General features: G+C 44.7%; 1 gene segment (V, D, J or C); it reads right to left on the bottom strand.

Moving 5' to 3' along the window:
* Positions 1-14624, bottom strand: part of LOC122206055 — a 37326-nt gene extending 22702 nt beyond the window's left edge. The window contains 2 exon segments of the C gene segment in view: positions 14049-14353; positions 14449-14624. Of these exon segments, the coding sequence occupies positions 14049-14353; positions 14449-14491 (348 nt within the window).
* Between the last annotated feature and the right edge of the window lie 356 nt (positions 14625-14980).

Genomic DNA, 14980 nt, shown 5'->3' with positions numbered 1-14980 from the left:
CAAAAGTGCACAGAAATAAAAATTATCCATCACTGATGGATAATTTACCATCTTAAAACTTTTAAATTTACCTTGATTTTATTAATATACACACATTCACATAACCGAGAGCTGACCATATATGCAATTCTTTGCTCTTTTATGTTTCTCAACATTTCCAAGTTAGGATTTTCAACTTTATTCCTTAAAGTCACCATTTTTGGTAGACATCTAGTGTTACATATTTTGAGTGCAACATTGATATGCTTCACCATTTGCCCACCATGGACACCCCCGGGAGGATAATGAGAAGCTGATACAGCTTCAACCCTTTTGTATTACACATAAATGACTCTGTACTTTTAGATCCTGACTTCTCCGACTGTGAGTGAAGTACACAGGGATCCTGCAGGAACCTTGTGAAACGAGATCGGCATTCAGGAGGCCTGGCTGAAGTTTGATTTTCTGCATTTGTAACAAGCTCCTGGGTGAAGTGGAGGCTGCTGGTCCACGAATCAAATGTTGTGCACCAAAAAGTTAGAATATGCATCCAAATGATTTCCTTTTCAAATAGGCAATAATAACCCATATACTCGCTGCAATGCCCCAATATATTGAGCATGAGGCATGCCCCAAGCGTCGTGAGAACTTTATAGGTATTATTGACGTTACTTCTCTCAGGACCTCCTTCAGGTTAATATGTTTCCATTTTAAAATAAGGAAAATGAATCAGAGATATGTTATACAATTTATTCAGAATAAGTTCATAGATGGGGAGGGTGGCTATGTAATGAAGGACATTGAAGAAACACTAAGAAATAGGGAAACATATAATAACAACAAATGTCACTCTCAGTGTATCATTCTACAGTGGTGATTGACAAACTTTTTCTGCAGAGGGCCAAATGGTAACATTTTAGGGTTTCTGAGTCTCTGTTGCAACTACTCAATCTGCAATGTATTGCAAAAGCTGCTATAGACAATTTATGAACATGTGGACAAGGTGGTGTTTCAGTAAAACTTTATTACAAAACTAGGGGCTGCTGGGTATGAATATAGTTTGCTGACTTCCTGTTCCATGGCAATCATTATGGTTAATTGTAGTGTTTTAGTGTTTTAGTGTGTGTGTGTGTGTGTGTGTGTGTGTGTGTGTGTGTTATAGGAGATACAGAGTAGTAATATTATTACACAGAAAATTAAAAATTCATAACAATTTAAAGTGTGTCTTATAGGGGCACCTGGGTGGCTCAGTTGGTTAAGGGTCCGACTTTTGGTTTGGGCTCAGGTCATGATTTCACAGCTCGTGGGTTCCAGCCCCACACTGGGCTGTGCATTGAAAGTGTGGAGCCTGCTCTGGATTCTCTCTCTCTCTCTCTCTCTCTCTCTCTCTCTCTTTCTCAATCTCTCTTGCCCCTCCCCATTTGTGCTTGCTCTCTCTCTGTTTCTCTCAAAATAAATAAATTAATTAAAAAATAAAGTGTGTTATATATACAGGTATATTCTATATTGTTACATAAACAATCTCATCATTAAATGTACAAAATCAATACAACAGTGACTGTTATGTATACATAATAAAAAGCTTTTTGTTACAATGTGCAAAATATCTAAAGGTACCAAGAGAATTAAAACTACCTTTCCAGGGACATCCACTGTTGAAACTTTGAAGAATTCCTTTGCGTTTGTTTTTTTAATGTATTTGAGAGCTTACTATATAAACCAGTTCCGTGACATTTCCCTTGCAATACATGGTTAATATGTTCAAGTTCACTAACAATTGATCAAAAATCATGTTTTAATGGGTCCATAATATTTTGTCACTTCCAAACCTCATAGATAATGTGCCCCTTCCCCTGAGTTTCATCACTATAATGTTTCCTGGTTGTTTTGTGTTGAAAAGTCAGGGTGGCTCTCCCTCCTGAGATCAGTCTCCGTGGGGCCACTTCAGGTGAATTCTGCCCTGCTCTTCTCATTATTAAGTGATATAATCTGTGTAAAGCATTTGACACAGATACAATAAGAAGCTAGGTACTTGTTTTCATCCCCTTCTTTCTGGAAACGGTTCACATTCTCTGACTCTATATTCCCCTCAGGGATCTTCCTACCGTTGCTTCTGTAGATGTGTTAGGGGACAGGTGAGACCCTTTGAGACCCAGGCCCCCCGGGTCCTCCAGCTGGGGACCCACCACTGTCAGGAATCATGCTGGACAGAAAGTGGGACAAGATCCGGAGTTTGCCCCTGGGAAGGAAGACGTTCAGTTTCTGTAACCTCTCTGCACGTGATAGAAGCACCTGATCCGTAGAATGAGAAACAGAATGAATGTGTTGTCATTATCTCAGGAAGCAGGGATAAAGTGCATGGCAATTATGTGGTCAGATGTTCACATTTACCAAAGGTACCAAAATTTTTGCCAAGTAAAGGTTTTTTTCTCATGGTTGACGGTGGACTCTAAAGAGGTGGGAGAGGAGCTGGAATTTTTTTTTATTTTTTTTTTTAGAGAGCGAGAAACAGAGACAGAGCCTGAGTATGGCATGGACAGGGAGAGAGAGAGAGAGAGAGAGAGAGAGAGAGAATTTTAAGCAGGTTCCACGCCCAGCCTAGAACCCCATGCAAGACTTAATCTCAAGACCACAAGATCATGACTTGAGCCAAAATCAAGAGTCTGACATTCAGTCAACTGAACCACCCAGATGCCCCGAGAGGGGGGTTTTACAGTTTACACATAACACGGTGTTTTGCCATTTTTTGAAAACTCAAAAACGTCCAGTTCCTAATCACAGAATTCAGTTCCAGTAACCATGTTTCATTTGATTAATGTGTGAGGGACATTGCTTTTCTTTTCTTTACAGATGTAGGGAGTGTGTATTATCTATCTTTTTAACCATCTGATTCTTATTCAGGATATTTCTGCTTCTTTGTAGAACCCTGGAGACCGAAGACTCAGAGGCATATCTGCTATGTTGGAGGCACGGGGTGTGCTCGAAGGCCTGTTCCAATGGAGCAGTGCTGGTTTTGTCCCACTATCGATCCCTGGATGTGGAGTGAGGTGCTGCTTCTGCCTCTAGGACATAGGACTTTTACCTTGGTCTCTCCTCTTCCCCAAAGAGCTGGTTGCTTACTTCAGAGTTAATGGTTATTGCTTCCTTCAGGATGGCCTCAGACGCTAATAAAAGATGTACAGTTATTATCTCTGACAGATCATTCCACCTGTGAAGAACTGTAATGCCTGTGAATTAAATCAGAAAGTAAAAATGACAGCAAATATTTATGTCCTTTCCTCTCTTCATTCTGAGCCACCCGGGTGCTAGAAACCTCTGTCTCCACAGTGAATTAACAGACACATGGATTTTTCGCTGATCCATCCACCCTATGTTTTCAGAGTTCCCAGACAGCTGAATCCAGCGGGAACCAGTGTCAAACTGCTTTCACGCGGACCGTCATCGCTGGTATCAAGTGGGGCTCGCTGTGCGAGCAGAATCTATAATGTCTTCCTGCAAAGGTCAGGAACTACTGCAGAGGGAGAGGCTCCAGCTGGGCACCGGGCCGTGCGGCCTCTGTGGTTGCCCATGTGGAGAAGGATGTGGGTGGACCCAGACCCGAGCACGGTTCTTGTGCAGCTTCTCCTGGCAACTCTGGTGCTGTGGCTCCAGTCCCAGCAGGCACAGAAGTATACAGCCTCATCTTCTTGCTCTAAGAAATTTATTTTCAAGGTTGCAGTGGAAGCGTGAGCGTTTTTACTTGCCTCAAGTTTGTTGCTCTTCCCTCCTAAAGAAACTCGAATGGGGTGTGTTGAGACGAATGTTAGATGTTCTATCTCCTGATCTGGCTTCTGCCGGTACCAGTGTATGGCTCTATTGATGACCTCAGCGGACATCTTGCACAATATGTGTGCACTCTTCCCCCTTGCTCTGGAAATTGATATTTCAGGTTGTTCCAGTTTCCCCTGCCCAAGGCCAACTGCAAGCCAAGAAGAGAAATCCCCATGAGCAAATGATATGGAAAAAGGCAACAATAAAGAATTTCTCAATTCTCTCCTGTAGACTGAAGTGACTGGGGGACACTCACAGGCCCGGAGAGATAAGAAGATGACGGCCTCCAGCAGTGACATTCTACGGGCCAGGCTGGCTCCCCAGGGACAAGGTAAGAAGTGAGGTCCCCGTGAGCAGGACTGGGCAGGCCAGTGATAGGAGGGTGGAGCTGGTTCAGGATTTAGAAGAAGTGGTGGCTTAGAGAGTTTCCTGATCAACCACAGGTATGAGCAGTTCTGGGGTTTCCTGAGTCCCGTGATGCTGGGCAGATGGGGTAAGAGGGCCCCCAATCTGGGAAGAGATCCTGGTACCAATGTGTCTGTCTGGGGTGGGGCAGGATGGTTCTCACACCCCCTCAGCCATTCCCCCTGGGATCCCAAACCCCAGAGACATTGCCCAGAGACATGGGGCCACGCCTGCTGGGTTCAGCCCCCGTGTGTATCTGCCTCTGATTTGCTGTTGACTCGCGACTCGGATGGGAAACCTGACCTTTACTCTTCTGTAACAACCACAACAACACAACAATCAGAGACTGAAATATTTCATCGATGATTTGAATATGCCATGTGAACAAGCACCAGAGTATCTTTGGGTCTTGTAAGTTAATTGTGATGTCACCAGGCAGATGAGGACTCAGAGAAATCAAATTTCGTTTATAATCTGGATGCCTCCAGGAAGGGAGCAAGCTGCAATTGCTGGGGTCATGGGTCAGGGAAGTCTCTGGAAACCAGCTTCTACTTGCCCTGGGCCTTGCCACTGTCTCATGAGCATGATGTCACATGTGGGATCATTTTCAAAGCAATGTTGTGTTTCAAACGTAATGGTAAGTGCTAAAATTAATGTACATCCAATGTCCATTGTGGACTTGCTTTTGTTAGGCATATTTCTGACAGCTTTCTTGTATAATTTATGTAATCCTCTCCCCTGTCCCAGGAGATGGCTGTTGTGATTAATCTCCATGTCACAGATGAGGACATTAGCAGGTAGGGTCCTGTGGCAGACTGTCCTGAGTGGGAAATCTTCCAGATGTGTGCCCGCTGTATTCCTTTACACGTGACTTCTTTTTTTCATTGTTTATTAATTTATTTTTGAGAGAGAGAGATAGAGAGACTGCACAGGGTGGGAGCAGAGAGAGAGGGAGACAGAATCCCAAACAGGCTCCCCACTGTCAGCGTAGAGCCCAACCAGGGCTCCAACTAACGAACCATGGGATCATGACCCAAGCCAAATCAAGAGTTTCTGCTTAACCGACTGAGCCACCCAGGCGCCCCAGCCATGGTTTCATGAGTGACACTCATACTGTCCTGCCCAAGCTTGGCTGGGTGTGGCAGCAGGTCTGGGACAACCCATGGTCGCCCACAAATGCCAGAGTATGTTCTTGTGAAGTTAACAAACACTAAGGAAATTCGAAGTGGCCCAATGTCGCAATTGAAACAGCATGGACTATGCATTTGAAAACATTTCTGTTCCTCTCTAAGCAACAATTCTTTCTTCCATGAATTAGGTTCATTTGCAGGATTTTTATGACGATCACATGAGCTCCTGGATGCACACAACATCTGGCTCATTATGTGGCAGCCAGCGGAGCGAATGGATATGAATTCCATGCAGTTCTTTGCCAGCCTGAGCTTTTGACACTTCTGAAAATCTCTGGGGAGTGAAACACTGCACCTTGCTTCTCTCTGAGATAATCAGACCATTTCAACATACCAAGTCTCCAAATAGGAATCCAGCCCAATAGGAAGTTAGGTGAAACCAGACATCTGGGGTACAGTTGGTAGCATCTGTGGGGGTACAATCGACAACCATCAGGCTGTCTTTTCTCTTTCCTCTGAGACTGAGGCATTGACCCGAGGAAGGTCACAGGACGTAGTGCAGGCTGAGGCTGAGGCCTAGTCAGGGCTGAGGTCTGGGCTTGGGGCCAGAGTTGTTGGGAGGGATGCTGTCACAGTCATGATTAGGGGTGTGTGTGATTATTAACTTGGTGTAATGGTAATATAGATTTCCGGGGGCCTTTCTATTAAGTCATCGTGTCCTCTTCTACTTCTGCACGTTTTATATTAAGGACCAAAGCAGAACGGACAGAATTTTATGCACCTCGTGGTTGTGGTTCTTTGTCTGTAATTGGTCTTGAACAAGGGTTTTTGATCCACAAATCCTGATTTGGTGTTGTCGGTACCTGTGTGCATGAAAAGTGAAATCTGGATACCCTGTAGTGAAAATATCATTTCCATTATTGAAACAAATATTTCTGTTGCTTCCATTATGTATATCCACTTGCAAATCTAAACAAAAGAACAGCATTTCAAGAAAAGCCAAGGTTATCAAGAAATAAAACATGAAATTTAAAAATTTAAAAGTATCACTCAACCAATCTGAAAAGTAGGGAAACAAATTCACATTCGCAGGTGAATCCTGCCTGCTCAGGCTGTCTGCCCACAAAGAAGGCTAAGGAGGAGCCAGGGACGCCGGAACAGGAAGAGGAGAGGGAGCCTCCAGGAGTGTGAGCGCAGGAGAGGGGTGACTCGGAGCCCGATGCCAGGTTGGGCATTTCTGACATTGCTCTAAATGGCCAGTAATATATGGGAATTTTATCCATATGTATATGATGCCAAAATAAGCAATCCATTTACGAAGGTGGAAGTTTCCCCCAGGATGATTATTAGCAAGATTATTATTTCATCAAGAGGATTTTGCTGATTTCAGTAGGAAAGTTGGCCCCAGTTACCAAGTCTGCGATGACCTGAAATCCCCTTTTGACTTTCTAGGTGACAGTCATCACTGGTCCCTCTGCCCATCTACCCCTTGGGACTCAGGTCAAAGGCTTCCATGACCCTTTATACAGATCTTGACTCTGAATCTCTCGTGGCCCCAGGGCCTGGGGAGTCTTTCTGTTTGTGTGAAGGTGGGAGGGCTGTCTCCTCATGTCCTCATCTGAATAAGAGACAGGTTGCAGTGATATTCCCAACTCTACCCTTTAGAGAAGGCTCCATAGAGTGTCTCTGGGGGTGTAGGCTCCTCTTATAGGCTGGATGTAGTTCAGGAGCCAAAGGTTGGAATTATCAATTTTTTGGTGCACTCAAATGTGATCAATCTCTTGATTTATTTATCTACTTCTTCATTATTGGTGTATAGAAATGCAACAGATTTCTGCATGTTGAGTTTTATATCCTGGGAGTTTGCTGAATTTAAATATTGGTTCTAGCAATTTTTTGGTGGAGTCTTTCAGGTTTTCTACACAGTATTATGTTGTCTGCAAATAGTGAAAGTTTGACTTCTTCCTTGCTGATTTGAATGCTTTTTATTTCTTTTTGGTTTCTGATTACTGAGGCTAAACTTCCAGTACTATGTTAAATAGTAATGGTGAGAGTGGACATCCTTGTCTTGTTCCTGAACATACGGGAAAGGCTCTCAGTTTTCCCCGTGAGGATGGTATTAGCTGTGGGTCTTTCATGTATGGCCTTTATGATGTTGAGGTATGTTCCATCTATCCATATATTTTGGAGGGTTTTTATCAATAATGGATGCTGTGTTTTCTCAAATGCTTTTTTCTACATCTATTGAGGGGATCGTATGATTTTCATCCTTTTTTTTTAATGCAATCTACACACTCTTTAAACAGGGCGTAGGCCATAAATAATAATGACAAGTACTATGGTTGTTGAACTCTTACTATGCGACAGGCATGGGTCTAAGTTCTTCGCATGTATTAACTCTATATATCTTCCAGCAACCCTCAAAGGTAGGAACACTTATACCCTTATAAGTGCTGGGGAGACTGAATCTCATAATGTCGAGCTGGGTAGTTGTATGTTTTCTGTGGGAGAAGAGGGTTTATAAAGGTGGAAGGGGCCACACTCCATCACAAATGTCTGAGCTTTACACAGTTAATCAATTAATGTTCTGGATAGAGGTCTCCAAACATTCTTGGTTCATTTTTGAATTTTTGCAATAGTGGTTCCCTCCTTCATGAACCTCTTCTCTCCAAATTTGGGCACTATGACCTACTATCCCTCATAGGGTCTAATGCTCATGTTCTTATCACCAAGGTTATTTTGTTTCTGAGCAGCAATCAGGCTGTTACCAGTGGGGCTGGGAGTGCGTCCAGGAGCATTTCAAATACAGCAGACAAAGTGGTCAAAGCGATTCCAGTCACCATGATTGACCTGGAGGTCCTTTACTCTCTTGTCCATCTACCTACGAGGAATATGTCCGTACTTTCCAGTGGGCTGAGAGTGGGGGAGTGGAGCACCAAGGGCAGAAATCAAGGAGCACATCCTTGTGTTCCATCTTGATGCTTCTTTGCTCAATAAACAGCTTTTGTTATGCCTATCTTTCCTCGTAGAAAAATTCTGGGGACCCAGGAGTCAGAAAAAAATTGACTGCATAATAAAATTCTCTGCAGAAAATTCTCTGCTAATTGTCTCTAAATATACACCACAGGGATCAATTTAAATAACTGTGTGTGGCTCCCAGGGATGGAATATGCTTCATATTTTTAAAAAAAGAACGTAATCATTAAAACGATGGTTAAATTCTCTATTTCTGTCCAACATGCCTGCTTCAAATGTTTTCATTGTTTTGCTTTGCTTTGCTCATCAGATTTTGTAATCAGACAGATCTGGACTCAGATTCCAACTTGCTCCTTATTATCAGGGAACTTAATTTATCAAAGTATCAAATTTCTAAAATATCTATAAAATTGAGATGATGATAATAATTAATAGTTATCTCACAATATTGTTATTAGAATTACATAACAAAAAGTATATGAAGTACTTAACACAGCATGTAGTACATAAGGAATGCTCAATTAACATTAGCTATTAGTATACTTATATCAAAATATCACACTATATTTCTTCATTTTCATATGGAACTGAGCTTCTTTTTTATTTTTATTTTTAAAAATTTTTTAAATGTTTTTATTTATTTTTGAGACAGAGAGATACAGAGCATGAGCAGGGGAGAGGCAGAGAGAGAGGAAGACACAGAATCTGAAGCAGACTCCAGGCTCTGAGCTGTCAGCACAGAGCCCGATGCAGGGCTCGAACTCACAGACTGTGAGTTCGTGACCTGAGCTGAAGTCGGAGGCTTAACCGACTGAGCCACCCAGGTGCCCCGGAACTGAGCTTCTTGAGAGAATGAGTACACATTCAACTCTGTACACATAAACTAATTAATTCTTTGTTTTGGTTTGGATGAACAAAAAAAGTAGAGTCAAAGGAATCTGTTGACCCATCGACTGCAAATTCTATGGCTTTCAGAATATAACTTCAGATTTTTGGCAATCATTCTGGAACTTGAATTTACAAGTTAAAAAAAAAGGCAACAGAACCACAGTAGGTTGGAATGATCAGGTTGTGACTGAAACAGTTAAATATAATTGACTCAAAAGTGACAAAACAAGTAGATTAAGAAACTACAGAAAAGATGGATCAGTTAAAACAAGTGTGGGAGGTGGATTTTGTTAACATTCTGAAAGTGACAGGCATTTCTCTAGTCTTAGTTATTTAATAAGAACTGGCATTGTTTCACTCCTGTACATTTGTTTATTGTATTAACATCCAGAACACAGAACTGGATACATCATAGTATCAGTTCATAAAGCACTATAATTATTTATCTACACATGGATCTCTTTTATGTTATTTATTTTTTTTTAATTTATATGTTGATAACTTACTGAAAATATCAATAAATCCATTATTTAACAGAAAGAAAAAAAACATTACAAATAATCTACATGCTCCTTTCTTAGTTTATCAAATAGAAAGGCACAGAATTTAATGATAATCTCTCAACACTTATCCAGTTTCCTGTTTTGTTACTGAAGGAACGGGGCACATCTTGTTCCGTTAGAGATGGGACCTTGGTGGCTTTGTGGAAACTGAAATGAAACAAACTAGATAAAATCTTCCCCCTACTCCCCAGTTTGTTCTACTAAGTTAGAACTAACATAACCCACTTATTTGACCATCTGCTTGATTTCTTCCTTTTGCTCCTCCAGACGGACTGTCCGCCTCCGGTTACCTTGTCAGGGGATTACGAGGTGGACCCTTGTGGACCACATGGATGGGTTTCCTTATTCTCTGGTTGCTATTTGGAAGCAGTCAGTAGAAGCATCAGGAGGAGGCTGGGAGTTGGGAGCAGAGTGAGCTCAGGGTTCCCTCCCTGACGGTTGGGTTGGCTGCAGCATCCCCCGGGGCCCAACATATAAGGTCATCTACCCCAGTGACAGAGCTTTATGCTCAGGAAATAAAAGGTGCAGGTGGGAGTGGCCATTCCCTTTTATACCAATTAGCCCACTGGAGGAATCTGTTTCTTTTCTCCCAGGGCCCTGGATCCACAGGCTTGGAAATCTAGTGCTCAAGAAGGAATGCTTTTGTCTGGTGACATGGTAATGATTTTTTAAACTTCAATTTTGATTTGCCACCATTAAAGAGAAATCAGAGCAAAGATGCCCATTAGTGGAATCCATAGGGGTTGGTCTCAGAGGGTCACAGAGTAGGGTGGGGAAAGTTGGGGGGGAACAGAAGGTTCCAGCAGAATCCACCCTTAATGTCCCTCAGTATCCACACTTGTTCTTTGACTGGGAGACAAATCCACGCCCCCAAAGAAGGGAACCCCCAGAGTCCTAATCGTAAGAGAATGAGGGAATCACCCTCCTGCAGCCCCTCATAAGACACTGGATTCAGACACGTGTCACCCAGGGGAAGGGGGTCACAACTCCGTCACCTGCACTGGCGCTGCTCCCACTGCCCTTCCGTGTCCCTGTCCCCTCCTGACATCCCTCTGTCTCCCTCGCTGTGTCCAGCTCTTTGCCTTTCTCATTTCCTGTTGCTGTCCGTCCCTCTGCGTCTTTGTCTCCACATCTCCCTTTCCAGCGGGGTCTCCTCCTTCTTTACTTCTATCTCTCCTCTGTCTCCTCCTGATCTCTCTCCCTCTCTCTGTTTCTCTCTACATGTCTCTTATTTGTCTCTGTGTTTCTGTCTCTGTTCATCTCTATCTACCACCTAGTTTCTATTTCTATCTCTCTCCCTTATCGACTTTACACATTCTCTCTCCCTCTACCTCTCCTTCCACAGTCACAGTAGCTACTTGAAATTCTTCGTTATTCTGACATCTGTGTATTTCCCTGTCTTCTGATGTCCACTTCCTGTCCTCTCAGCGCCCTCTTCATAGGAGCCTCTTTGTCCATCGTCCCTTCTTCTCTCTGCTTCTCTTCTCTGTCCCCTGGGGCCTGTGGGATGCAAGCCTGTGGTCTGTGCTAAGGGGGCAGGATGGGCCCAAGCTCACAAATGTACGTTTACTCCTTCAGTGTCTCTTGATGATCGCACCTGCCACATATCAAGTGATCAGAACGATAATGGCAGTGACAGAACTGTCCCCAACATTGCTGCCCTGGGGGACAAGGTCATCACATGCACATGAGTGCTTATATTTCTATCAGCTGGTTGTGAGGTGTTACCTAGTGACAGTGTGAGAAATAGTCTCTTTATCGTGATTTATTATAATGTCCTACGATTTCATGACCTCGTAATGGGTCTCTTTATGTTGTTTTGTGACCACAGTGAGGCAGGTCAGTAGTGTTCGTAACAAGCCATACCTCTCTGTATGGACTGGTTGGCCTCTGGCTGGTTTGTGTGGCCAAAGTGTCCTGGGTGAAGCTCACCTTAGCCAAAAGGAGAAGGGCAGGAGGAAGAAATGACTCCAAACATAGACTTGTTTCCTCCTCCCCATAGGGGGTGTTTCCTCCCTGTACAAGGCCACTGTGCTCTCAGGCTGCACATCAAAAGCACATTGGATCCACGTGGAAAACTGAGATTGACATGGACTTGGAATCATTTCTCATGAGAGTGTCTTCATATTTTTCTAACCTCTCTAACTAAGCTATAATAACCAGATCTCAGAGTCACCCCTCTGTGGAGTCAGGCACTGAGAAGGTGCAGCAAGACGAGAGGGTTCGGTTGTATTAGGAAATGGGGAGGACAAATGAGGGGACCACCCCCAAGAGGGAGGGAAGGTGACTTTCTGCCCCCTCAAACCCTCCCCCCCTCACACACTTCCTGCACTTGCTGGAGGCCTTAACCTTGACCTGGGACTTCAGTAGAGGGTCCAGATGTTGTTTGGGCTCCTTCACAGACAGGCATGTCTTAAATATACATCTTCATCCACAAAAACAGAAGCTCATCGAGACAGAGGAAGATTTAGCAAATCTGAGAAACCAATTTACTTCCAGTCATTTAGACTTCCCTTTCATTAATCATTTTTGCCAATGCTATTATGTCACATAAAGTTGGAATTTTCAATTGAAAATGCATTTAATTCAGCTTAGACCTCCTCAGAGAGCTTTATCTTCCCCCCACACAGCAGGGCCTTTCTATTTGGGGCCAGAGAATCAGTAAATAGCTTTTCTTTTCTTCAATTTCTTTTCTTTCTTTTTTCTTTTTTTTTCTTTTGGTCAAGAAGTTGACTAACTTTATAAGAAGTTAGTGAACATAGTGATATATTTTTGGTATAATTTTGCTTTAATACAGAAATCAGTCACACAACTGTAGCAGTTAAACCTCCTCACTTTACAGATGAGAGAACAAAGGTCCAGGGAATCTGGTCCCCAAATCCCATATGGAGTCACTTTCAAGGAGAAGGGGAAGGCGGAGGGCCCGGGGTCTCGTCCAGGGCTGATGCATGCACCTGCCCTGAGGATCATTTCCCCCACAGGAGAGTGAGCGCCAGGCATGGGTGAGGGTGCTGCGAAGTTAGCCACACTGTTTCCTGGGCTTCTGATCAAGGAGTCTCTCTCTCTCTGCACAGGAACCAGCTGTGGGCGGGGCGGTAACTTAGAAACTGGAGTCAGGAGCTGCCTTCCAGTCTCTGCTTGCACCCATTTTGTGCGGAATCCCCAGAGAGTCTCTCGGCCTTGAAATTATTTGCACGATAATTTATTCTTGCATTCTTCAGGGGATGTGGTCAGAATCTTAAATGGCCATCCGTCACAGCTCTGTTCAATAGAAATAAGTGTAAGACAGAATTTGAGAGACAAATTAATAATTTCCTAACTGCTGTGTTATAAACAAAGTTAAAGAAATAATTCTGGGACAAATTTTATTTAGTGAATGATATCCAAAATAGTATTTCAGTGTGCAGTCAATATAGAAATTTTTAAGGATTTATTTCATCTTTTTTTTATAGTCTCCAGAATATGATTTCTATGCTACACAAGCAGCCCATCGCGGCGTGGACTAGTGCACTGGCTACATTTCAAGTGCTCAGTAGCCACATGGGACTGGTGCCTGGTGCTCGTGGCTACTGCATTGAGCAGCTCAGATCCTGCTCCAGATGTTTCAGAAGCTCCACCCTGGACAATCTTTAGAAAAGTGTCTCTAGGTGGGCCCGGGAGGCTCAGTTTGCTAAGTGTCTGACTTTGGCTCAGATCATGATCTCATGGTTGGTGAGTTCGAGCTCCACCTAGGGCTCTGTGCTGATAGCTCAGAGTCCCTCTTGGGCTCTGCCCCTCCCCCAATCATACTCGGTCTCTCTCCCTCTCTCTCCCTCTTTCTCTCAAGAATAAATAAACATTTGGGGCGCCTGGGTGGCTCAGTCGGTTAAGCGTCCGACTGTAGCTCATGATCTCGCGGTTCGTGAGTTCGAGCCTCGCATTGTTCTCTGTGCTGACAGCTCGGAGCCTGGAGTCTGCTTCAGATTCTGTGTGTCCCTCTCTCTCTGACCCTTCCTCTCTCTGTGTCTCTCTCAAAAATAAATAAACCTTAAAAAAAAAAGAATAAATAAACATTAAAAACAAAGTGCCTCCAGACTGGACAGCTCCCTCATTCTGCACCAGGCTGTCCACCAGGGGCTCCTTAGCCTCCTGGGTTATGTGCAGTGGACCCGCGGAGGGGGCGTGGGTGTCAGGGGTACTGACCGTTGACCCCAGGAAGCCCCAGGGACCCAGCAACCCTGGGAGGTCCGGGCCTGGAGCGCCCTGGGAGAGTGAGACTTTTTGCTCAGGGAGGAGAGCAGGGTGTGGGGCTGTGAGCTTCCCAGGCAGCACAGTAGTACACGCCCTCATCGCTCTTCTGCAGCTTCTTCACTGACAGTTCACAGCTGTTGCTTTCCTTGCCTTTCTTGGCATCAATTTTGTCCACTTCCAAGCCCCCATACCTCTGCACATGTAACCTTGACATGTCCAGCATGAGGATCCTCTTGGGGGCAGTCCCCTCCTGGTGGAGGTACCAGTGGATGTAGCTGACGGAGGCTCTGGCTTGGCAGGACAGGGTGGCCAAGCTGCCTACACGCCCCACGGCCACAGCCTGCTGAGTCAGACTGATCACTGCCACGCCACCTGCAAGGGGGACAGCGGTGAGACGGAGAAAGATAGGAGCCTCAGCTCACCCCACACCAGGGTCACCCCGCACCAGGGAAGGAGTCGGGACCTACCTGGAAACAGGAGGGCACACAGGAAGGCGAGGGGACCCAGCATGGTTCTGCTTCCCCGCTGGTGGGGAGAAGCCCAGGGTGACCTCCCAGCTGCACCTGCTGGACGGAGACTGACTGGATGGGTGGCAGAGGGCAGGTTAGGCTCTGAGCTCTGCTTCCCTGAGGCACCTGCAGGCACTGGTGAGAGAGAGGCGGGAGGGAGGGAGGAGGGAGGAGCCAGAAGGCAGGGACAGGTCTGACCACAAGGGGGAGAGGGACCACCAGTGGTCAGGGTGCTAAGAAACACTGAAGAACTTTGGTGCAGTAAGAGCACCACTAATAATAGCAATTTTTGATTGGACATCGACTTTGAGCAGAGCACTAATAGGTTTCTGCTCAGTGTCTCTTCCAAGGCTGCATGCCTAAGGCGAATCAGGTGGGATGACAGCCGGGTCTGGCTGGAGACAAATCCCAAGCCTCAAATGGCCACTTGGCACTCACAGAGCAATGGGTGTGCGGCCTGCCTGGGGGGCAGGGACAAGCAGAGCAGCAA

The sequence above is a fragment of the Panthera leo genome, chromosome A2, assembly GCF_018350215.1.
Source record: "Panthera leo isolate Ple1 chromosome A2, P.leo_Ple1_pat1.1, whole genome shotgun sequence".
NCBI lineage: Eukaryota > Metazoa > Chordata > Mammalia > Carnivora > Felidae > Panthera > Panthera leo.
The sequence above is the reverse complement of the archived record's forward strand: the minus strand, read 5'-3'. Positions and strand labels throughout refer to the sequence as shown.